Source organism: Mesoplodon bidens, assembly GCF_964165515.1.
Source record: "Mesoplodon bidens genome assembly, chromosome: 15".
Classification (NCBI taxonomy): Eukaryota; Metazoa; Chordata; class Mammalia; order Artiodactyla; family Ziphiidae; genus Mesoplodon; species Mesoplodon bidens.
Genome location: NC_138171.1, coordinates 47,940,093 through 47,962,775, shown reverse-complemented (window position 1 = coordinate 47,962,775; position 22,683 = coordinate 47,940,093). Strand labels below are relative to the sequence as shown.

General features: G+C 42.0%; 1 protein-coding gene across 4 annotated transcripts in view; it reads left to right on the top strand.

The window, feature by feature from the left end:
* Nucleotides 1–22,683, top strand: part of TNRC6A (trinucleotide repeat containing adaptor 6A) — a 98,090-nt gene that overhangs the window by 64,892 nt on the left and 10,515 nt on the right. For 2 of the 4 annotated variants that reach the window (XM_081255410.1, XM_081255413.1), the window contains 9 exons: nucleotides 125–176; nucleotides 1,551–1,718; nucleotides 5,030–5,172; nucleotides 5,566–5,712; nucleotides 5,876–6,013; nucleotides 6,490–6,618; nucleotides 7,066–7,143; nucleotides 7,407–7,617; nucleotides 11,155–11,286. In XM_081255410.1, the coding sequence (XP_081111536.1) occupies nucleotides 125–176; nucleotides 1,551–1,718; nucleotides 5,030–5,172; nucleotides 5,566–5,712; nucleotides 5,876–6,013; nucleotides 6,490–6,618; nucleotides 7,066–7,143; nucleotides 7,407–7,617; nucleotides 11,155–11,286 (1,198 nt within the window). The remainder of the gene's footprint in view (nucleotides 1–124; nucleotides 177–1,550; nucleotides 1,719–5,029; nucleotides 5,173–5,565; nucleotides 5,713–5,875; nucleotides 6,014–6,489; nucleotides 6,619–7,065; nucleotides 7,144–7,406; nucleotides 7,618–11,154; nucleotides 11,287–22,683) is intronic. The other 2 variants (XM_081255411.1, XM_081255412.1) reach the window with 2 other exon arrangements.

Here is a 22,683-nt window from a genome sequence, read left to right as displayed (position 1 = left end):
AAAAATGAAGTTTTATGATCCACTTAAATTTCACAAATAAGGAAATAAAGTAAAATTCTTCACTTTTAATTTATTTTCATTGATAAATTAAGGTCTACTAACATGCTATTTTTTCCTTCTTCAGAGAGACTCACCAGAAGAAAATGTACAGAGCAATAAGATGGACCTTTCTGGAGGTAAGAAAAAATTAAATCAGTTTGAGTTTTATATTCATCATTGATGGAGAAACTTATCTGACATGACCCTACTGAAAGAGCGCTGACCTTGACCAGGAGAGGGAGACCTGGGTTTCTGTTTCAGTGTTCCTATTCTCTCTAGCAATACATTAGAATGTGGGGATTTTATGAGTTAGTGTGCCTTTTAAAGTGTAAATCACTGTGCAGATCTAAGGTAGTGGTACTGTTAGTCTTTGGTTACCTCAAATTTAGTCCTGTCAAGAATAAGTTATCCAGGTTGAGTGATATAGTCTTCTTAATTTAGGGAGCAGTGTGTACAAAGACCCAGATACGTGATAGAGATATCTTAAACCATACTGGAGAAATGGCAAGTAGTTCCACGTAATGGAAGAAGAAATATAAATTGGTTGTGGTGGTGGGAGTGTGGTGATGGTAAAAGCTTTACCTAGGTGAGGTTGCTGGAAAGCTAGCTAGGTGCTAAATCATGAGGAGCTTGGGTGTCTGAGCTTTATTCTGAACGTATGGGATTAAAGAATTTTAAGCCAGGAGAATGAAATGATTTGGTTTTTATGTTTTACAAAAATAGTCATGGCTGTAGATTGAAAATATCTTGGGACAGAAAACATTGGCAGCAGAGGAAGACTAAAAGATACTAAACATAGCAAAACCAGTTAGAGATTTGTTGCTGTAGCCAGTGAGAATTTTCAAAGCTCTGAACTAAGACAGTTGGTGGGAAGAATCTTAATTCAGTGTAGACATAGGAATTAGAATGAATAAAAGTTGCTAACTGGCTTGAATCGATTTGCTATGGAGGATGAGGGTGAGGGTGTGGTAAAAGATGTTCCCCAGCTTTCTTGCCTGGACAGTTTAGTATGTGGTACTGTTGTTGTTGTATTAGTCTGAGTCCAGGCAGAAGAGAGAAACTACATAGTAGTTTGAACAGGGAAAGTTTAATACAAATGTAAAGAATCACTACTAGACTAATGAGGGATTGGCTAGGAAGAGGTAATAACGAGACTCCTCAAGAATATATGAATAGCAGATATAAGAAGTAACCTAAAGACTAAATTGTAAAATCAACAGCTTAAACAGCTGTTCAACAGCTTAAAAAGTGAAAAAAGGGAAGAGAAAAGAAGATGGCCTATGCAGATAAGCAATAGATAACATGCAAAACTACTGCCATCCTTATTTCTGTAGTTGGCCACAAGCTCTCGTTGGTATCTTTGGCTTCCTTCTTTTACTACCCATTCCATACTTCCCCACTGTCAGCCAGCACCTCAGCTGCTCTGGGTTCTTTTGCTGGTGGAGTGACCCAAACCTTCATTCCTGCAGGGTCTGAGCCCTCAGTCATCTTGCCTTTTTTGGTTGTTACAGTTTTTTCATTAACCTTTACTACTGGGCATGGAATTACTAAGAAGCACCCCCAGACGCACACACCAACCCCCTGCCCACCTGCCCGATTCCAGAGTCTTCGCTGCCTTCATTTTGTAGCAGGAAACCAGGTCCCCCTTGGTAATCAGAGTCAGTCACTCCAGCCATCAGGTGAGCCCACCGCCCCCTTGCTAGCTGGTTCAGTGACATCGGTTCTTAACTGCATCCTGTAGGACAGAAGCCCATCCTTTTAGGATGTTGTCTTTCAGCTTGCTTTGTAACTGGGTCTTCAGGAACCACTTGTACCTATCAGTTTGGCTAGCTACTTTTGGGTGATGATATATGTGGTAAGACCAGTTAGTTAAGCCCATTACTCTACTTCCTTTACTATGAAATGAGTTCCTTGATCAGACACAGTGCTGTGAGGAGTGATGGATAAGGCCTTTTGTGAGACCATGGATGGCAGGGGGGGAAAGTCCGTATCCAGAATATGCATCTATTCCTGTGATGACAAGGCTCTGCCTCCTCCATGGCTCACTGAATGGCAGAGAAGTTGCTGTGCTGCTGTGCTGTTGGAACTTGCTGGAAATCTACCCTTCTAGGGTGCTGGGAAAAGCTGTTCATGGAGAGATGTCTCACCTTAGACACTCTGCTACAAAGCTGCTTGGAGGTATGTGGGAATGCTGGGAGAAGCTGGCCTCTGAGTGAGGCTGACCACCCTGTACTGCAAGTGTAGGGCACAGGAGAAGCTGGAAGCACTGCCAAAGCCGCCAAGGGCACGTAGGCAAAACTTCCGCCTGCAGTGTCTCTCCAGCGCCCTCTATTGACAAAGCCTCAGTGCCAACTGGCGAAGGAAAAAAATGTAGAGCCCAGATATTTTCACAGAGCAGTCAAAAAGTGTGAATTTGGAGCTGAGAGACAACAAATCAATAACTGGCCATTATTTGAGATAGGAAATATAGTAGGAGAAACAGGTTTGATAGACAAGGTTACTGAGTTTAAAGTTGCTATGAAAACCATGTGGTGATGTCCAGTAAGCAGTAGAAAATCTGGATGTGGAGCTTAGAAGAGATAGGGCTGGAGATAATAAGTGTAACTAGACACTGATGGTAGTACAGCCTCAAAAATAGGTTGACTAGGGAATTCCCTAGTCGTCCAGTGGTTAGGACTCCACGCTCTCCCAGCCAAGGGCCTGGGTTCGATCCCGGGTCGGGGAACTAAGATCCTACAAGCTGCTCCAGCACGGCCAGAAAAAAAAAAAAGGTTAAAAAGTTTAACAAAAAAAGAAGGTTGGCTAGAGGCTTATAGAGTAATGGACCAAAGACAAACTCCAGGGGGAATAATGACATTTAAGGAAAGGTCTGAGGAGAAATGGAACAAGTTAGAGTAGAATAATTTTCCAGTAGTCAGATGAGAATAGAGATTTGAGAAGAGGAAAGTGATTGTCATGGAATGGATTTGATCCTGGTGGTTAGAACGAGTCATTGGTAACTTTAGCCAGGAGCCTTCTTAAAGGATTGGTCGAGGGGCGGCTGCCACATTTGGCACTCAGATGGTTTTTAAAGTGATGCGGGGACTTCCCTGGTGGCCCAGTGGTTAAGAATCTGCCTGCCAGTTCACGGGACACGAGTTCAAGCCCTGGTCCGGGAAGATCCCACGTGCAGTGGAGTGGCTAAGCTTGTGCGCCACAACTACTGAGCCTGCACTGTAGAGCCCACGAGCCACAGCTTCTGAGCCTGTGTGCCACAACTACTGAAGCCCCTGTGCCTAGAGCCCGTGCTCCGCAACAAGGGAAGCCACCGCAATGAGAAGCCCACGCACTGCAAAGAAGAGTAGCCCCCGCCCGCCGCAACTAGAGAAAAGCCTGCGTGCAGCAACAAAGACCCAACGCAGCCAAAAATGAATAAATGAATGAATAAAGTGACGCGGAATGGTTGGAGGAATGGTTTGGAGAGAGGATGTATCATGCCACTTTTTGAAAAGATTTTATTTAGGTAGGCAAAAATAATGTGGATTGTTAGGAAAGAACAGCTTGGAGAGAGACTTGGAAGAAGAGTTGGTTGGGTTTGGTTACAAGATTAGATGTGGAGAGTGAGGAAAAGAGTTCGAGATGGCTAGCTTGGGTGCGTCAGTGAATGGTGACACCATTAATGGGGGAAAGAGAACAGAGGAGAGCTTGTTGCAAAAGTTCGTTGCCAAAAAAAAAAAGTTCATTGCCATTTGTGGGAGAGCTCTTAATTACAAGTGCTGAAAGGTGGGTTATTCACATATCTGGACCAGCAGCATTTGAAAACTGTACCTATTTTAAGTATACTTTCCTTTTGTTAAAATTTTTCTTTTCCACTTGCCTAGGATGAGGGTAGTAGGGGTGAGTGTTGTGGTGGCTGCAGCAGCAGGCATCTCAAAGAAGGACAGCAGTTGCAAAGAAATTATGGGTGAGATCTGAGGACTGAGAAAATGTGGAGCCTGAGGAACAGGGAAATGGGAGGAAAAGGTATTTTCGCAAGGTAAAAACCAAGGTTTCAAGGCTGTGTGACTAGGAGAATGAAGATGCCACTTTTGAGTCCCATGAAGATCTAGAGGCGATATCATGTGCTTGGTTTCACCTGTTAAAAGTGACAAAGGGGCATTCAAGTGGCTATACTTAGCAGGCAGTTAAAGATGTGCAACTGAGCACAGGAGTGAATTCAGAGTAGGCATTTGTATTTGAGGGTCACCTTGGTAGTGAATAAGCCTGAGGGAGGCCAGTTTGAGAGAGAGAGTTGAAAGAGTGAGACCTTAAACATACTGAGTACATCCCAGCATTGAAGAAACACAAAGAAGTGGGCTCAGCTATGGAAAGAGGAGAAAGAGAACCCAGAACGGGTATAATATGATAAGGATGTGAAGTTAGAGATTTGTTTAAGTAGGATTGTAGCCTGGGAGCTGGCTATTTTGAGTGAAGATTTTTTGCCAGACAGGGGCTTTCCATGAGAGGAGGTCATATTTATTGCAGCCTAGTCAGAATGAGGAGAGCAGAGCGAGCCCTGAGAAGAGGAAGACCTTCCCCTGTCTGCTAAGTGGGGGTGAGATAGTAGAGTTATTAGCATTCGCTGAGAATGCACGTTCAGAACGGTGCCTGGCGCTTTGTAAGCATCTGCTGGATGATGGTTTGTCTTGGTGCTATTTCTGTTGTTTGTTATTGGAAACTGTGTTGTTATTTTAAAATTAAGCAGATTATAGATGACCAAAGATGTCTTAACCGTCTATCTCCTAGTCTATTTTCAAGTTAATTTGGTTCAATAAAATAACAGTATTCGCTAAACCCAACTTGTGAGGAATGCAAGGTTTATTAAATGCTAGTGCATTCTTCACATGTCCTGGTCAAGGCAGAAGTCATTTTGGTTTGGAAGTGAGTATTTTTCTTTCTACTGTACATTTATCTGAAACCATCTAGGTTAATTATCTTCCTACTTGATAACGTAGTCTCCTGCATTTATTAGGAATGTTACAAGACAAACGAATGGAGATAGATAAACATAGCCTAAATATTGGTGATTACAATCGAACGGTCGGGAAAGGCCCTGGTTCTCGGCCTCAGATTTCCAAAGAGTCTTCCATGGAGCGCAGTCCTTATTTTGATAAGGTAAGTTGTTCGTTTGTTTTTTGTTTGTTTTACCCTGTGGCTAAGAAAGCAGTACACTTAATAGCATAATTTTCTCATTAACAGTTTAGAACATTTAATACAATATAAAGTGTTATAACCCAGTGCCAAATATTACTGGACTTGTAGTTCATTGTCCTTTTATGTCTCGATTTATCATAGGGGTTGCATTTATATTTTCCTCTTAATCCCATAAAGTATGTTTGGTTCTTTTTATGTACTCTAGAATTAACACTAATCCGATCTCTTCTGTTTTCTGCCTGTTTCCTGTTGATGCTGGAATGTCATATGACTTCTCTTCTGTTCCTGCAATGATTTCTCCCTTCCACTTGTTTGCTTGGCTGGTGTTGCACATCTTTCTGTCTGTCCAATCAGGATGGCATTGTAGCAGATGAATCCCAAAACATGCAGTTTATGTCCAGTCAAAGCATGAAGCTTCCCCCTTCAAATAGTGCACTACCTAACCAGGCCCTTGGCTCCATAGCAGGGCTGGGTATGCAAAACTTGAATTCTGTTAGACAGGTAAGTCCACATGTGTATTTTAGGCTCTCTGTTGATTTGTATAAGTAATAAGATCTCTCTTACATGTAGTTGCTGTGTTTAAATCAATATTTCAGTGTGGTAATGAGGTGTTTGTCCCTAAAGAATCCCAGTGTTATTTGGTGGTGGTTGTTTGTTTTTGTAGAATGGCAATCCCAGTATGTTTGGTGTTGGAAACACAGCAGCACAACCCCGGGGCATGCAGCAGCCTCCAGCACAACCTCTCAGTTCATCTCAGCCTAATCTCCGTGCTCAAGTGCCTCCTCCATTACTCTCCCCTCAGGTGAATAAATTTCCACTATATTCTCTACTCTTTACCTGGAAAAGAACCTTGAATAAATTTATATTTGAATGAGATGACTAGTTGATCGTCATAGTATTTATTGGCAACTTTGAGATGAAACTAATTCTGAATTAGTTATTATTACAGAGGGATGTGGTAGGGTGAAGAAAATGAGTCAAAGATAATTTAAATCTAAAATTTATCATTCTCTTTCATAAAATACCTTGAGGGGAGGAGGACAATAGCAAAGTAAATTGACTGGTTTCAGATTCATCTCTGTCACTTTATACTTAACACATGAAAATATATGTGAACAAGAAATTAGTGAAGTCAAGAAAGACAGAACACAATCCGCCCCGCAGTAATAGTCCACAAATTTTAATTGCTCTACTGATAATTTAAAATACACAGTACGTTTTGTTAGCTTGAGTTACTTTTATTTACTTTTATTATTAACCTACCATTGTGATCCTAAGGTTCCAGTTTCATTGCTGAAGTATGCACCAAACAACGGTGGCCTGAATCCGCTCTTTGGCCCTCAGCAGGTAGCCATGCTGAACCAGCTATCCCAACTAAACCAGCTTTCTCAGATCTCCCAGTTACAGGTAAGTAGAATAATAGCCTTATCAGTATACATTTATTGAGTGTCTGCTGTGTGCCAAACACTAGAATGTGCACAGGAAGTGTTGCAGTAAACAAAACGGGCATAGTCATGGCCTTCAGGGAGCTTACAGTCCATGTGTGAAGACAGATGGTGAGCTCGAAGGGCAGGGTGCTCTGTGAGCAAGGCCAGCCAAGTCTGGGCTGGTGGTCGGGGTATGATGATCAGGAAAAGTTTCCCTGATGAAGTGGAAGTTTAGATTGAGCAAAAGACTGAATTCAATAGAATGGCTGGAGGCCAGAGAGTCCACACAAGAGAGATTAGATGAGGCAGGGCATGTGGGCATTGACTAGATGAAACCATGCCTCTGCAGGTCCCTCTGCCACCGTCACTCTAGGGCACGCTAGTCTGTGATGACGTGATACTGATCTTTTTGCAATCTTCCCTCCAGCGATTGTTAGCGCAGCAGCAAAGGGCGCAGAGTCAGAGAAGCGTGCCTTCTGGGAACCGGCAGCAGCAAGACCAGCAGGTAGATCTGATCCTTCCCCTTGCTTTGCTTGTACTCAGCTTATATCAACTCCATTGTAAGAAGACAGTCGAAACGCCTTTATTAAACTATAATGGAAAAGGTTGTTCATTAAGTCTTCCGTCTGCCCAGAAGTCTTATTAACTGGTATATAGTGATTCTTCACCTTCCTGCTGAGAAGGAAGTGAATTCAAAAATGAAGGGGAATGAAGGTGTCTGTAAAGACTTTTCTCCACGATTTTTCACAGTCATCTTGTCGTTTTAAGGGTCGACCTCTTAGTGTGCAGCAGCAGATGATGCAGCCGTCTCGTCAACTTGATCCAAACCTGCTGGTGAAGCAACAGACTCCGCCGTCTCAGCAGCAGTCACTCCATCAGCCAGCCATGAAATCTTTCCTTGAAAATGTCATGCCCCACACTACACCTGAGCTGCAAAAAGGGCCATCACCAATAAACGCTTTCAGCAACTTCCCCATAGGTGGGTTTCTCCTTGGCCAAAGCATTCAGCTGGTGCTTCATGATCACAAGTTAACATCCTGCTCTCTTACCTGTCCAGATGTTCTCTTGTGAGTGCCACGCTGATCTTTAGCTGTTCCCTCTCAGAGTGGCCACGCCTCTTCTAGCGCTAGCCTCTTCATGTTTCAGGAAGGCCTCTCTCCGTTCAAGAAAATGACACTATTTAAAAAATCCCACGCTCTTTTGAAATGAGTTAGTGTAAAGATCTTATTTCTTTTTAACACTCAGATATCTTAATTGTAGGATATGAATTGGAGGGGAGGACTGAAATTATTAGAGCATGCCAGAGAAATTTTGAGCCATGCTGCTTTGAGGAAAGAACTGGGAACAGTCACATCTGAAATTTTAATTACTGTTTAAATATTTATAAATGATTACTGGCATAAATGTAGAAAATAGGGGTGAGAGAAGGGATTGCCTTTATTCCTTTTGCCGTAGCTCCCCCCCCCCTTTTTTTTATGATGTCTCCAGGCTTTTTATTCCCTCTGGGAATTTCAGGCTTATATGTCTTCTCCTTCCTTAGGTCCCTTTTCTTCTTGTGCCTTTGAATATATTTTGACTTTTGATTGTTCACACCCTATTTATTTTACTTTTTCTTTCTCTCTTGTAAACCAGCTTTGTTGGTTAACAGGCCCAGTTTTGTGGAAGGCAGTCAGTTAACTAGCACGTTCTGGGCTGTGGGCAGGAGTTGGACCTGCTGTTGCCCCTGGTGCCGTTTCACTTTGGCTGAACCTGAAACATGATTTGGCTCTCCCTGATACTGCTCTCCCTGATATTGCCATGGACTCTCAGCTAGGACATAGGTGGAAGTTTGAGTTTTAGGAGTTGTTAGCAATCTCTTTACATTCCCTTGTCAGTTACCACTGCAGGTGAATTCCAGGGAAGCCGGGTCAACCCAGAGACAACAGTATAGTGGTAAAAGAATACCCAAGTGTACACTCAGAGGTTTTGGTCTCACTAGTGAAAGGAAGCGACTCTCACTGATTACATACTAGACATATAAATTGGGCCAATGAGGAGATAAGTTTCTAAATAAGGGATTTCCTAGGCTCGCTACTCTTACAGCAAGAGACTTCTTCTTGATTAAGAAAGTCTGCTTAGCGGCTTCCCTGGTGGCACAGTGGTTAAGAATCCACCTGCCAATGCAGGGGACATGGGTTTGAGCCCTGGTCCAGGAAGATCCCACATGCCACGGAGCAACTAAGCCTCTGCGCCACAACTATTGAGCCTGCACTCTAGAGCCCGCGAGCCACAACTACTGAGCCCATGTGCCACAACTACTGAAGCCTGTGCACCTAGAGCCCGTGCTCCACAACAAGAGAAGCCACCGCAATGAGAAGCCTGCGCACCACAATGAAGAGTAGCCCCCGCTCGCCACAACTGGATAAAGCCCGTGCACAGCAATGAAGACCCAACACATCCATAAATACATACATACATACATACATTTATTTAAAAAAAAAAAAAAAGGAAGTCTGCTTAACCCAGGCAAGCACCAGTATGGTTGTCTGAATCAGGCATTGGCAAACTATAGCCCATTGGTCAAATTTGGCCAGCTGCCTGATTTTATAAATAAAATTTTATTGGAACACAGCCATGCTCTTTTGTTAATGTATTTCCTATGGCTGCTTTTGTGCTGTAACAACAGAGTTGGATAGAGACACTGAGACCATGTGACCCATAGAGCCTAAGATATTTACTATCTAAACCTTCACAGAAAAAACTTGCCAAGTATTGGGTCTAATTAATGAGTCCAGAGAGCAGCAAATTTACTTACTCTCTCCAAATAGGGGTAATATTAGAGAATTTATATTATTAAAGTTTTAAGCTTGACCTGGTATCACAGGGACTCATCAGACCCAAGTATCTAAAAACCATTTGTTTTGAAACTTAGATTAAGAACCACCTCGATGTGTGTTAAACAAAGATTCTGGCTCCCACTGAAAAGTGTTTTTCTTTTTTTTTGGTCGTGCCACATGGCATGCAGGATCTTAGTGTGAGTTTCAGCACTGGGAAGATTGAAGCAAGACAGTAATAGAACCTGACTGACTTTTTAAGAACTCATCCTGACTGACTTTTCGTGTGTGCCCATTTATATACTTTTATTTTTTTTATTATTATTTTTTAAACTATTTTTTTAATAAATTTATTTATTTTATTTATTTATTTTTGGCTGCGTTGGGTCTTCATTGCTGCTCCCGGGCTCTTTCTAGTTGTGGTGTGCAGGCTCTCTCTAGTTGTGGTACACAGGCTCTCTCTAGTTGTGGTGCACAGGTTACTCGTTGCGGTGGCTTCTCTTGTTATGGAGCACGGGCTCTAGGCGCGCGTGCTTCAGTAGTTGTGGCACGAGGGCTCAGTAATTGTGGCTCGTGGGCTCTAGAGCGCAGGCTCAGTAGTTGTGGCACGTGGGATCTTCCTGGACCAGGGATCGAACCTGTGTCCCCTGCATTGGCAGGTGGATTCTTAACCATTGCGCCACCAGGGAAGTCCCTATACTTGTAATTTCTTACCCTGCGCATACTTAAGCTTAAGAAAACATCTATCATCAATTCTTTTGGGGGCGGGGCTGGCAGGACACGCTGCACGGCTTTTGGGATCTTAGTTCCCCGACCAGGTATCGAATCCGTGCCGCCTGCAGTGGAAGCAGGGAATTCCGAAAAGTTTTCATTTTTAACAAGCATCTCAGATTATTCTATTGATGATGGTCCCCAGGATCACACTTTAAGAAACACTGGCTTAATGGTCAGTTTTCTGACTATGGAATCTAAGATAGAAATTTCCATCTTTGTTCCAAGAGAATATCTAAGTCCGATGTGTGTCATCAGCAAAGTTCAAGTAAGTTGCACCTTGGGATATGGGAGTCTTGCCCTAAGGTACAATTGTTAGAGCAGGACATTTTTACTTTTAAATGATAATATCCTTTGGCGGGTCAGGCAGTTGAAAATTGTTTATAAGCAAAAGTTAGCAACTGAAAGTGATCATATATAATTCTTCTCTTGGGAAGTACCTAAAGAGGTATATTTTAATAGAGAGATAAACTTTAATATTTGGCTGTCGTAGAATTTTCTGTTATTTTGCCAAGGAATTTAAAAATAATCAAATTTATATGGAGTGGTTTCCCACAGTTAAATGCAATTATAGTACTAACAGTTTTATGGTACTAACAGTTTTGAAAATGTTATATTAATGAGTGTTAGACAAGCTATTTAGGATTTCTATGTGTTGCTTTCTTTGATAATCTAGCCATGGCTCGCTCTTCTGACGTTGTTTCTGCGTGGCATCGGCCAGGAGTCCAGAGTGTCTGTCCTGCCTGCCTTGCCTTTGTCTATAATCATTTGGCTGTGCCACATTTGCAGGATGATATTTATTAAGGAACATTAGGATTGAAAACATTAGATTAGCTACATATGTTTTTCTAGAAAATGAAAGTTGTGGTACCAGAAGGAAAATATGCTATATTTTATAAAGTGGTTTTTTAAAATTATTATCTTATTTTTAGGCTTGAACTCAAACTTGAATGTAAATATGGATATGAACAGTATTAAAGAGCCACAGTCAAGACTAAGGAAGTGGACTACAGTGGACAGCATTTCTGTGAACACATCTTTGGATCAAAACTCCAGCAAACATGGTATAAAATACATTCTTATATTTTGGCTTTAAAAAAATAACTGTAGAATACTAAATTTAGGCTTTATTTTATTTTAAATATATATTTTCATAGCTAAATTCTCTTAAGAACCTTTTCTCATTATTAAAAAGTACTTTATTAGTTATTAAATCTTAGTTAAAACCAAAAAAAATGACCTTTATTGTGCTGTTGTGAAAAACAGATCAGAGTACACATATATTTTTTAATTATTCCCTCTTTAGATGGTCATTTAGTTTTTTGCTATTATTTTATTGTTTCAGTGTTCTACTTAACATTTACTCAATTTAATCTGATATAAGCGATTAAAAACTTCCACCATAATTTGATTTCTAACAGTTTCTTTCCATTCATCTAGTAATTGTTAATGGAGTATTTTCTGCTTTCCAAGAACTGTGCTAGGCCACCTGGAATACATAGATACATATGTACATACATGCGCACAATTGACTGTATGTAAACAAGTAAAAATACTTGCCCTGAAGAAGCTCATTGTTTGGTAGCAAAAATAAACATGTAAACAGCTTTACTACACTGTGATAGGTGCTATAAAAGTTAATACATACAATAGGATACATAGTATAAGAATGTGAAATCTAATGGAGAAGTGAGTCAGGAATAACAAACCATGGGTCTGAACTGAGTCTTGAAGTTTACCAAAGGAGTGGAGAAAGAACACCATGGACAGGATAGCATGTGAAATGTTCAAAGACAGGACCTCCTGGTGAGTTCTGCCAGGTGGGCATGTCTGGGGGTGAAGGTACCAGTGAGAGAAAGGAGGAAGGTGTAGCTGCAGCAGTAGGTATTGAGCAATCGTGGAAAACTTTGTGCCCAAAACATGACTTTAAACATGAAAGTGGTGGATCTCTAAAGGCACCTAAGGCTTAAAGGAGTCTAAGTGAGAAAGAGGGCAACGGACATGAGAAGACGGAGTGCATTGAAGAGAGTGTTAGAATTATGGACAAAAGGGCTTGGTAACTAACTTAATTCATTCTGCAAATATATGATTATCTGTGATGTGCCTCCTGTGCTTCTTGCCTTCCTCAGTCCAACCCTATACCTTACCCTGGGCTCAAGAGTCATTTCCAAGAAGCCTCCTCCAGGCTTTGTGTTCGAATAGTACCTCATGTGTATCTGTCTTGTGTGAGTATCCATTTAGGCCTGTTTCCGTCACAGGACATAAATTCCTGGAGGTGAGAGTCCATGCTTTGCTTACCTGTAGCCCCACTGAGCACATTGCAGCACTCGGGGGACATTTGCTAGGTGAAAGGATGAGTGGACGGCAATGCAGTTAATGGTAGAGTAAATGTAGGAATTGAAGCAGGCCTGCTGGGACAGATAATGGATGGATTTTAGACTTGTTGAATGTGGTATTTTAGGGATAGCTCAACGTGGGAAAGCCCAGTAAGAAATTAGAATTAGAGGCCTGGTACTCAGAAGAAAAATATGGGCGAGAGTAAGATTTTGTGTTCATCAGAATGTTGATGTCGTCAACATGGACAAGGTTGCCCAGAGAGATGGCGCATAGAAGGGAATAAGGACACACAATCCTAGAGCCAGTAGTAGTAAAGAAACCTAGAGAAGAATGGGTAGGAGATAGGACATGGAGACCCAGAAAAATGTTTCTGCCGTATGGTTTTCTGTCTACTCTGATTAAAATGAATTTTTCCATGTCTGACCCTCAGTTTCTTTGTAAAAATGTTTCCTTCCTCTCACTGCTGTTTAAGGTGTAATGTATATCATATATTTTCAAGTGCTCGGCATACTTACCTAGGGCATACTGGTATGTATATAGTATACGTTATATAAATGGCGTGTCATCATGCAGCATAGGTTTTTTTTTTTTTTTTTTTGCGGTACACGGGCCTCTCACTGTCGTGGCCTCTCCCGTTGCGGAGCACAGGCTCTGGACGCGCAGGCCCAGCAGCCATGGCTCACAGGCCCAGCTGCTCCACGGTATGTGGGATCCTCCCAGACCGGGGCACGAACCCGTGTCCCCCGCGTCGGCAGGCGGACTCTCAACCACTGCGCCACCAGGGAAGCCCGCAGCATAGGTTTTGAAGGCAGATAGACCTGGGATTTGATCCCAGTTCTTAACCTCTTTAAGCCACAGTATTTGCATCTGTAAAGTGGAAATGATACATTATAGAACTGTTGAGGATTGAATGAGATAATAACTGTTAAGCTCCTGTCTCATTGCCTGGCATGTGACATGCAGGTAGTGGGTGGTAGTGTCTTCTTATAAGCAGCCTATTATCATAAGTTTGTTTTTCATTCAATTCAATTAGTAATTTTATGTTTTAATTTTGTATTTTATCTTCTCTCTTTTTTTAAACTTAGTATCTGTTTTTTATTTTTTCATCATGCATTTTATTGTTTGATTTTGCATAAACCTGGAATGTGAGCAGTGAGTTTTTGTTTTTTAGGAATTAGCTTAAACAAATAGTTTTATTCCTGTATACATAGCAGTCTAATGAACATATTCTAGTAATGTTCTCTTCTTCAGAATAAGGAGGTTGATGCTCTTCCTCCTTTACTTCAGTGTAGGTTCCTGTTATTCTGTTTTTTTAATTAAAATATAGTTGATGTACAATATTATATAAGTTACAGGTGTACAATATAGTGATTCACAATTTTTAAAGGTTATACTCCATTTGTAGTTATTGCAAAATATTGGCTAAGTTCCTTGTGTTGTACAGTATATCCTTGTAGCTTATTTTATACCTAATAGTTTGTGCCTCTTAATCCCGTCCTTATCTTGTCCTTCTCCCCACTGGTAACTACTAGTTCTCTATATCTGAATCTGTTTCTTTTTTGTTATATTCACTAGTTTGTTGTATTTTTTTAGATTCCACATATAGGTGATATACAGTATTTTTCCTTCTCTGTCTGACTTATTTTACTCAGCATAATGCCCTTAAGGTTCGTCCATGTTGTTGTAAGTGGCAGAATTTTCTTCTTTCTCCAGGCTGAATATTATTCCTTTGTGTGTGTATACAACACCTTCTTCATTCATTGATGGATACTCAGGTTGTTTCCATATCTTGGTTATTGTGAGTAATGATGCAATAAATGTGCAGATATCTTTTTGATATCCTGTTTTCATTTCTCTTGGATATATACCCAGAAGTGGGATGGCTGGGTCATTAGTAGTTGTATTTTAATTTTTTGAGAAACCTCCATACTGTTTTCCACAGTGGCTGTGCCAATTTACATTCCCACCAACAGTGTACAATGTTCCCATTTCTCTACATACTCATCAATATTTGTTGTTTGTGGTCTTTTTGATGATAGCCATTCTGACAGTGAGAGCTGATATCTCATTGTGGTTTTGATTTTCATTTCCCTGATGATTAGCGATGTTGAGCATCTTTTCATGTGTCTGTTGGCCATCTGCATGTCCTATTTGCAAAACTGTTCAGGTCTCCTGCTCATTTTTAAATTGGGTGTTGTTGTTGTTTTTTTATATGTTGAGTTGTATGAGCTGTTATATATTCTGGATATTAACCCCTTATCAGTCATATCATTTGCAAGTATTTTTTCTCATTCATTAGGTTGTCTTTTCATTGTCAGTGGTTTCCTTTGCTGTGCAAAAGCTTTTAAGTTTAATTTGGTCCCATTTGTTTATTTTTGTTTATTTTTTTTAAAATAAATTTTTTAAAATATTTTTTTAAATAACTTTATTTTATTTATTTATTTTTAGCTGCATCTGGCCTTCGTTGCTGCGCGTGGGCTTTTCTCTAGTTGCGGCAAGCAGGGTCTACTCTTCGTTGCGGTGGATGGGCTTCTCATTGCAGTGGCTTCTCTTGTTGTGGCACACAGGCTCTAGGTGCGTGGGCTTCGGTATTTGTGGCACACGGGCTCAGTAGTTGTGGCTCGTGGGCTCTAGAGCACAGGCTCAGTAGTTGTGGTGCACAGGCTTAGTTGCTCTGCGGCATGTGGGATCTTCCTGGACCAGGGCTCGAGCCCGTCTCCCCTGCATTGGCAGGTGGATTCTTAACCACTTCGCCACCAGGGAAGCCCCATTTTTTTATTTCTGCTTTTATTTCCTTTGCTTTAGGAGACGGATCCAAAAAAATACTGCTACGATTTATCTCAGAGTGTTCTGTCTATGTTTTCCTCTAGGAGTCTTATGGTTTCTGGTCTTACATTTAGTTCTTTAGTCAATTTTAATTTATTTTTGTATATGGTGTTAGAGAATGTTCTAGTTTCATTTTTTTACATGCAGCTGTCCAGTCTTCCCAGCACCACTTATTGAAGAGACTGTCTTTTTCTCCATTGTATGTTCTTGCCTCCTTTGTCGTAGATTAATTGACCATAAGTGTGTGAGTTTATTCTACTATTCTTCATTTACTTAACTTGACATCTTGCAACTGTCATTTTTTCTTTTTTAAAATTACTTTTGTATTGTTAATACAAATTACTAAATTTTTATATGCTTCCCCATCCCCAAAATGTTCTCATTGTCTTTACTTTAGCAGGCCTTGTAACTAATCCGAAGCAGCCCAAGACTAGTAGTAGTCTTCCCTTCATGGATATTATTTTGAGACCTCCAGGCTTTTATTTTATCCCCTTAAAAATCAAGAATGTTTGATAGAATTTCTTCTCTATGGTTGCTTTTATTCTTTCTTCATTGTTGTATTTTTTCTTTCCTTGTAAAAATGACTTCAGAAATACACCTTGACCTGTTGTGGTTTTGGTCTTCATGTCTAGAAAGAAAGACCAGGTTAGTTTTATATCTGTATAGAAGAACCCTCTAAATTTCAAGTCTTAAAAGGTTGGGGTTTTGTTTTTTGGGTGTTTTTTTTTTTTAAGCGTTTCAGTCTGTTTAAAGAAAGTGCTTTTTCTTACCATGATAATTCTCTAATTGTTTATACTATCATTTTCTCCCAGAAGTGCTCCTCTTGGCTCTGTGGTTCTTTTCCTTCTCTTACTATCTCTCTTTCTCCTGGTAGAGACTTAGAATCTTCTTCTCAGGCACACTCTTTGTATTTGTTTGCTTTGTTTTCAGTTTTCCTTATATTAAAAAAATAGGGCCTCCCTGGTGGCGCAGTGGTTGAGAGTCCGCCTGCCGATGCAGGGGATACGGGTTCGTGCCCCGGTCTGGGAGGATCCCATATGCCGCGGAGCGGCTGGGCCCGTGAGCCATGGCTGCTGGGCCTGCGCGTCCGGAGCCTGTGCTCCGCAGCGGGAGAGGCCACAACAGTGAGAGGCCCGCATACCACAAAAAAAGAAAAAAAAAAAAAAAAAAAAAAATAGAGAAATGTTCATCATCTTATTTCCATTATTATTTTGGTGCAGTTTGTTCTTTTGTCCTTATAAAAATCAAATGGGCATCTAACTTTGTATTCTAGAAGGGATCCCCAAACTGCTGGTCCGAGTGTTACGTTTTGTTAGACACTATTTTGAAAATAATTTTTTTGAACCAACGTCTGTTTAAACCTTCCGGACATTTCACGTACAGGTTCAGATTTCTGGCGTCTCTGGAGGAGTGTGAAGAGCTGCCAGCACCAGGCGCCAGAGCAGTCACCACGCAGAGTCGAGTGGCTGCTGCCCACGTGCTTCCTGGCTCAGTCTTCCCATTCCCCTCACACCTGTGCCTTCCCTCCCATTGGTGGAGAAATAGTTTTCTGTCCTGCCTAACCAGAGAAGTACTTCCCTGTAGTCATGTTTCTGTCTGAGGAGGGACCATGGGATTTGTTTTCTGTAGGCGGCTTGCTTCACTTGCATATCAAACCTGAGTGGCCTTACTGGCATTTGTATTTCCCTGTTGTGGGACACGGGGGTTGTTTCTCCATAGGGCCAGGGTAGCGTAGAGAGGTCATTTTGTAAGAGGGGATGATGCAATAGCAGTAGTCAGGCTGGGCCGAGACGGGCTGAGCCTGGAAACAGGAGAGGCCTGTGGGGACGCTTGGCTGGCTCCGATCTCTTGCATCACAGTCTTACGTGGGTTCTGTTTTCATCCCCATCTAGTGAAGCTTAGAGGGCTGGTAAGATAGTTGTGGATCAGAGAGGAAAGGGCACGTCCAAGAGAATCTTCTGTGTCAGAGATCCCCAAGTACACTGGTTGCCTAGAAGAACTCGCAGAACTCAGAAAAACGGTAATACTCATGCTTATGGTTTATTACAGCAGAAGAATACAGATTAAAATCAACAAAGGAAAAAGGCACATAGAAAAGAGTCCAGGAGAAACCAGGAGAAGCTTTTTGTTGTCCTCTCTCAGTGCAGTTTCTTGGACTTAATTCTCCCAGCAACAATTTGCGAGAACATGTACAAAGTATTGCCAGCCAGAGAAGCTCAGCCAAGCCTTAGTGTCCTCAGTTTCTTGTCAGGGGTCAGTTGGGTAGACATGGAGCACACCTGCGTGTCAATCTTCAACCCCCTGCAGGCCCTTCAGAGTTCAGACAAAAACAGCATGACCCAGGCCCCATGCAAACCAAAACAGATGTTCACCATAAATCACATTGTTCTCAAAAACTCTCTGGCGTGGCCATGGCCCAGTGTAGGCAGAGGAACTCTTACCTGGCCTGCTGTTCTGTGAGTTACAGGAACCCAGGAGCCATCGAGGGCTAGTCCCTGAAGCTCTTTGCCATGTGCAGTCTAGCCCTGTGGTAACCCTTTACTGCACACCTTCCAGAGTCAAAAAACGAGATTCATTAAGGGCAGTAGAGTAGAGTGGAGGCAAGGCCATTTAACAGGGGAATTGTGGGTCAGGTGAGGTTCGGACTGGGGTATTTGTGATACTTTATGGTCCTAAGACTCTGTGACTTAACCAGAGTTTATAAAATCCCTTTCCCCTCCTCACTGCCCAGAGAAAAGTACAGTGTTCAGGAGCTGGAATACATTTATTTTAGTCTCGGAGTTAGTTGAGGGCAATTGGGAATGGTTTCCAGGAGGCCTGTGATCCCTTAAGCTGAGATATGAAAGATAAACAGGCATTAGCCAGGCAGAGGTGGGGGGAGGGAAAACCATAAGGCGTGAGTAGAGGCTAGAGTTTTGAGAGCCTTACAAACTATTGAAGAGTTTGAATTTTACTCCTCTGTAATGGAGAACTGTTGAAGAGTTTTTTTTTTTTTTTTTTCTTTTTGCGGTACGCGGGCCTCTCACTGTTGTGTCCTCTCCCGTTGCGGAGCACAGGCTCTGGATGCGCAGGCTCAGTGGCCATGGCTCACGGGCCCAGCCGCTCCGCGGCACATGGGATCCTCCCAGACCGGGGCACGAACCCGTATCCCCTGCATCGGCAGGCGGACTCTCAACCACTGCGCCACCAGGGAGGCCCTGTTGAAGAGTTTTAAGCTGGAAAGTGACCTGATCAGATTGGCATTTTTGAAGAGGCAGTTTGAAGAACTGGGGAGAAGACGTGGACAGAGAGATCAGTTAGGAAACTTCTGCCTAATCCAGAGCGTGGCCAAATAAGAGATAACAGTAGCCTGACCTCGTGTGGTGTCATTCAAAAGCTATATGGTCATTTCACAGTCTATACACATAGCAGACCCTTACGTTGTACGCCTGAAACTAATATGTTGTATGTCAGTTATATCTCAATCAAAATAGTGTAGGAAGAAATGGAGATGAAGTGCGTAAGTTATAAAGATGCCCACTAAACGAAAACCAGAAGCCTTCCACAGTTTCAGAAAAGATGAGTCAGCATTTTCAGCGTTTTTAAAGAATCTGTAAAGAAATTGAAAGAAATTCATATTGAATCATAAAGCAAAATCTGACTCTGTGCTGTATACAGGGGGACCCAGAACAAAATAATTCAGAAATCTTTGCAACCACAGGAGGAGAAAAAAGAGCTAGGTAGGCAGCAGGATTGACAGGCCTTAGTGATTTTAAGATAATAGGGAAGAGCCAGGAGAGACTCTTGTTTTGTGACTTAAGTAACACCAAATCATTGTTCCTCTGATTAGTATTAAAAGGATATTTTGTTACATTGATTCCTTCCCTTTTCATTGGATTTTATCTTGAAACTTTGACTAAACTTGGCTTAAAGATCAGTTTGCTGGTTTGTAGACATTGGACTGATGATTATCAGAAATTAAAGGTGAAATTGTCATGTAATTGAAGGAACATTGGAACATGAAATCAAGCAGCCCTGAATTCTAAGCTAATTTGCCACACGGTGGTATATCACATTTGGAATTTTTCTTAAGAGAGGGAGTGGGAGCTGAGACAATGGCAAAATGTCAAACTAAATATGGACCCTAGAATTGACACCTACCTCCGCTACTAATTAGCTCTGCTGTTTATTAGCTGCTGGCAAGTAACTTAACCTCTCTGAACTTTGGTCCCTCATCTGCTAAATGGGAGTAATAATAGTACCGCTTATGATGTTTTGAGGACTGGTAAGGCAATAACTCTGAAGTGCCTAAACACTAGAACAGGGTTAGACACATAAGTGGCCAGTGGGTCTCAGCTTTCATCCTTATTGTTACTGCCGTCACTGTCATCTCATGAGTGCCCTACCTCTGAGACAGCACCGTTTCTCCAGTGTAGATCCAGCTCTATTTGCTTAAACTAAACCTACCACATAAATTTTACATTTCATTTTTCTGGTGCTCTCCTATGCAGTATCTAATAGAATGTAATGGGATCGTGGCTGCCACTTAAGTTATGTCTGTTGTCCTTTTTAATAAAATGAAGTTTGAATAAGTAGACATTGTTTCTTTTTAAAAAGGGGGGCAGGTGCTTTCATCATTGCTGGTTCTTGTGTAAGAATTAATCACTTCAAATTTGGCAATTATGCTTACTTACTGTATTACTTGCAACTACTACTTTATATATCCTTTATTTCCAAGTGGTTTTAATTAGGCTAAGATACATAGTTCACTAAGATAAAAGTAACAACTAGATGAGGAAGCCAGAGGGGAGAGGGAAATGGAAGTGGTGGAATAACTGAATCAAGTCAGGGATGGGCTAGTGCCCACCAGTGAGTGGCATGAGGTCCTGTATTTTACCAGAAGCTCATAGCTGCAGCAGCCTTGAGTCCATGAACCAGGGCTTTCCTTATATCTGTTTCAAACTCTACATGAATGGACAAGACACTTGGTTTTCCTTCTGTTGTCAAATCCAAGTTCGTCTGATGCGCAGTGAGGCCAAACAAACGGAAATGTTGGAGTTTGGAGTAGAGAAAGGAGTATTGCAAGGCCAAACAAGGAGAATGGACAGCTTGTGCTCAGAAAGCCCAAACTCCCCAATAGTTTTCGGGGCGGGGGAAGAATTTTTATAGGCGAAATTGGGGTGGGGGGGCTACAGGGGGTGTAACCTTCCTCTGATTGATTGGTGGGGAAGTAACAGGGTGGTGTTCCAGGAGTCTCAATCGTTAGCCCTCTGGTCCCATCCAGTCTGTGGTCCAGTGTTTGTGATCAGCCTGAAGTTACCATCCTCCACCTGGGTTGGGGGCCTCAGTTCCTGTAGAAGAACTCAGATTTCTATCAGGTTGTTATGTATATCTTTTGAGGAGGAACCAGGATCTGGCCCGTGGCTACACTATTGTTTCTTGACTGCCTTTCCTTGGTTTCTGCGTTCCCTCACTCCCCAGATTAGTAACTGTTTGAATCTGCCCTTTGGAGCTCAGGGAAGGTCTAGGAGGCTGAAACCTTTTTTCTACAAACAAGAAATGGGGGACCTGGAATGGCTTTTGTACACGGGAGGGCCCCACAGGGACCTGCTCAGTTTCACTTTCTTCACCCTTGCTCCTCCCCGTTCCAGAAATTGTACCTCCTTCGATCAAGTTATTGAAGCTAGAAATTTAAGAGGCATTCTCTTTTTCAAAAAGTCTGAGATAATTTACATATAATACAATTTCTCCTTTTAAAGTATAAAATGCTGTGGCTTTCAGTAACATTCTCAGAGTTGGGTATCCATCGAACAATCAACTTTTTTTTTAAACTTCTTTTTTTTGTTTGTTTTTGTCTGCCTTGGGTCTTCCTTGCTGCACGTGGGCTTTGTCTAGTTGCGGTGAGCAGGGGCTACTCTTTGTTGCGGTGTGCGGGCTTCTCATTGCGGTGGCTTCTCGTTGTGGAGCACAGGCTCTAGGCGCGTGGGCTTCAGTAGTTGCGGCACGCGGGCTCAGTAGTTGTGGCTCGCAGGCTCTAGAGCGCAGGCTCAGTAGTTGTGGTGCACAGGCTTAGCTGCTCCGTGGCATGTTGGATCTTCCCAGACCAGGGCTCGAACCCGTGTCCCCTGCATTGGCAGGCGGATTCTTAACCACTGTGCCACCAGGGAAGCCCCACACAATCAACTTTTGAACATTTTCCTTACCCTAGAAGAACCCCTTAGGTGTCATTCCTCCCACCTCCATTTTCCCATCTCTCTAGCCATAAGTAAAAACTAATATTTTTGTTTTCTATAGATTTGTCTGTACTGGACATTTCATATAAGGGGAAGCATATAATATCTGGTCTTTCATGACTGGCATTTTTGGCTTAGCGTAATGTTTTCGAGGTTCATCTGTGTTGTAGCACGCACATGTATTTCACTCCTTTTTATAGTTGAATTGGATAATATATACCACATTTTGTTTGTGCATTCATCGGTTGGTGGATATTTGGGCCTAAGAGATATTCTTGATTTCTTCCTTTCTCCAATCTGCACATTGAGTCCATCTGTGAATAGTACCCATTCTGCTTCCAAAATACATAGTTTATGCATCTGTTGTGTCTCCTAATGGTCTCCCTGCTTCTATGCTAGCCTTCCTTCCGTTTTCCACACTGCAGCAAATGTGACCTCAAAACAAATAGGATTGTACTAGTTCCCTTCCTAAAACCCCTCAGCATAAAGAACTCCTTGCCAAGTCCTACAAAGCCCTGTCTGAGGGTGTTGTAAATTCTGATGCCTTCGGGGAACAGGCAGGGCATAGGCCAGTCTGGAGTGGTAGGGCCTGGGACAGCTAGAGTGTGCACACCCCACCTCAGGATCTTTGAATTCCAAGCATTTGAAATGAAATGTACTAGGTCATCCCTGCCCTTCAAGATCAGGGCCCCACTCCTTCATGTTGTTCTCTCTCCCGTTTACTGTTTTTCAGGCAAAATGATCTTTCAGTTCCTCAAATGTGCCGACCAGTTTTTCTCCTCAAGTCTTTGTGCAGGCTGCACCCACTGGCTAGAATCTTTTCCCCCAGACTCTTTCCATGCGGTCCCTGCCCCCTCCTTGACACACATCCTCTCCTTCTGCCCTCTGTCCATTTACTTGGCTTTTTGTGAGAATATACTGTCATTGTGGGCAAGGACCTCATTCATATCAGAGACTAAAAGTGATTGAAATCTGGAAGAAAGCACAGGGCTTTCTTTCCTGCTTACATCTTCACATAATCTACAGAACAGTTTGGAACCCACAGATCTAATAAAAAGTTTTCTTATTATATTTGACAAACTACAA